At 43.9% G+C, this 1,753-nt stretch overlaps 1 protein-coding gene across 1 annotated transcript; it reads right to left on the reverse strand.

The window, feature by feature from the left end:
• Positions 1 to 356: 356 nt before the first annotated feature.
• LOC121865305 (phosphatidylglycerol--prolipoprotein diacylglyceryl transferase-like) lies at positions 357 to 1,133 on the reverse strand (the record flags this gene model as incomplete). The annotated part of the gene is made up of 2 exons (XM_042364645.1): positions 1,050 to 1,133; positions 357 to 737 (listed from the first exon to the last, which is right to left on the reverse strand). Coding segments are annotated over exons 1-2 (465 nt in total), but the record flags the coding sequence as incomplete, so codon positions are not given.
• Positions 1,134 to 1,753: the final 620 nt, after the last annotated feature.

Below are 1,753 nucleotides of genomic sequence, written 5' to 3' on the forward strand. Positions count from 1 at the left end.
CATCTGCAGGATGTTTTAGTCCCCTGAGCAACCTTTACCCTCTTCAGGTCATTGAATAATTAATGTTCATAATTATACATCCATAGTTATAAGTTATTAATTACTTACTCTACATTAAACAGTATGTAAATTATACTGGTTACATGTGTGTGTGTGGGGGAGGGGGGGTGGGATGTGTAGATAGATAAATAGATAGAACGAAATACTACATATATATCTATATTTATATATAAAAGAGAAAAATATTAACCATTCTATCACATCGGGGGGTTACCGAATAACCATTGGAGGATTAAATCTTCAATGTAGCGTTTGGCCTCCTCTACCCGCTATATGTCTGTACTGGTGATACTGACATGGTTTTTATTGGTGTTGAGTCCCAGCAACACTCCGTATTTTTGGCCTATTTGTTTAATATGGGCGCCCTTGTGACCTATGAATGCTCCGTGAAATTTTTTGGGTATTTTAACGCTCCTCGTGATTTGATTTTGGCTGGACTGCTGTTTCGCTACGGCTGGTGATTCCGGTTCCACTGTGGTTGGTGATTCCAGTTCCGCTGCGGCTGGTGATTTCGGTTCCGCTTCGGCTGGTGAATCTGGTTCCGCTGCAGCTGGTGACTCCGGTTCCGCTGCGTTTGGTGACTCTGGTTCCGCTGCGGCTTGTGACCCTGGTTCCGCTTCGGCTGGTGACTCCAGTTCCGCTACGGCTGGTGACTGCGGCTCCGCTTCGGCTGGTGACTCCGGTTCTGCATCGGTTGGTGATTCTGGTTCTGCATCGGTTGGTGACTCTGGTTCTGCTGCGGCTGGTGACTCTGGTTCTGTTGCAGCTGGTGACTCCGTTTCCGCTGTGACTGGTGATTCCGGCTCCGCTTCGGCTGGTGACTCCGATTCTGCATCGGTTGGTGACTCTGGTTCTGCTGTGGCTAGTGACTCTAATTCCCCTAGGGTCGACTCAGCCTAGCCTGGGTTGTGGTCGTCCTCTCTAAAGCGACGACGGATTTTACAACATAAATACACACAAGTACAACAAACAATAAACACTAACAGTACCGTTCCTATGATAAATGACCCAGAGGTAAAACGTGGGACGTCGCTCTCGGAGGCCTTCTTCAGCGCCTCCGTCACCCTCTTCATCTCAATTTTGATTTTTCTAGCAAGTAAAATGTCGCCCAAAAGAGGCACGTGGTCGCATAAACCTGGTTTGGGCTTTTATAGGGTTGGGAGCTCACCTATCCCAGGGCTAATAAGTTTTAGTCGCCTTAAAATTCTGTAGTAGAGGCTCACTCTTTATTTTTGTTGTTGAATTTTAATTTCGTCTAGCCGTTCTTTCAAATTTTTAAATTCATTTTCAACTGTAGACCTGTATTGGAAAACTACCATGTAGGTAGTGAGAGCTACAATTGCCACCAGTATATTTTTGCTATTAATTTTGGCCATTCCGTTAATCAGACCTATTTGTCTTTCTCTGGGTCACGCTACACATAACCCCAAATGGTGTTAACTTAGACAAGAATCTAGTTAGCTCAGATACAGTCTACCAGTAATATGAACTAGTAATTTAAGCGCTGTAGGGAACATATGGTACTGGTGTTGAAGTAAACATATAGTACTGGTGTTGTAGTGAACATATGGTACTGGTGTTGTAGTAAACATATGGTACTGGTGTTGTAGTAAACATATGGTACTGGTGTTGTAGTAAACATATGGTACTGGTGTTGTAGTAAACATATGGTACTGATGTTGTAGTGAATATA

Source organism: Homarus americanus, unplaced genomic scaffold, assembly GCF_018991925.1.
Source record: "Homarus americanus isolate GMGI-L3 unplaced genomic scaffold, GMGI_Hamer_2.0 scaffold20141, whole genome shotgun sequence".
Lineage (NCBI taxonomy): Eukaryota > Metazoa > Arthropoda > Malacostraca > Decapoda > Nephropidae > Homarus > Homarus americanus.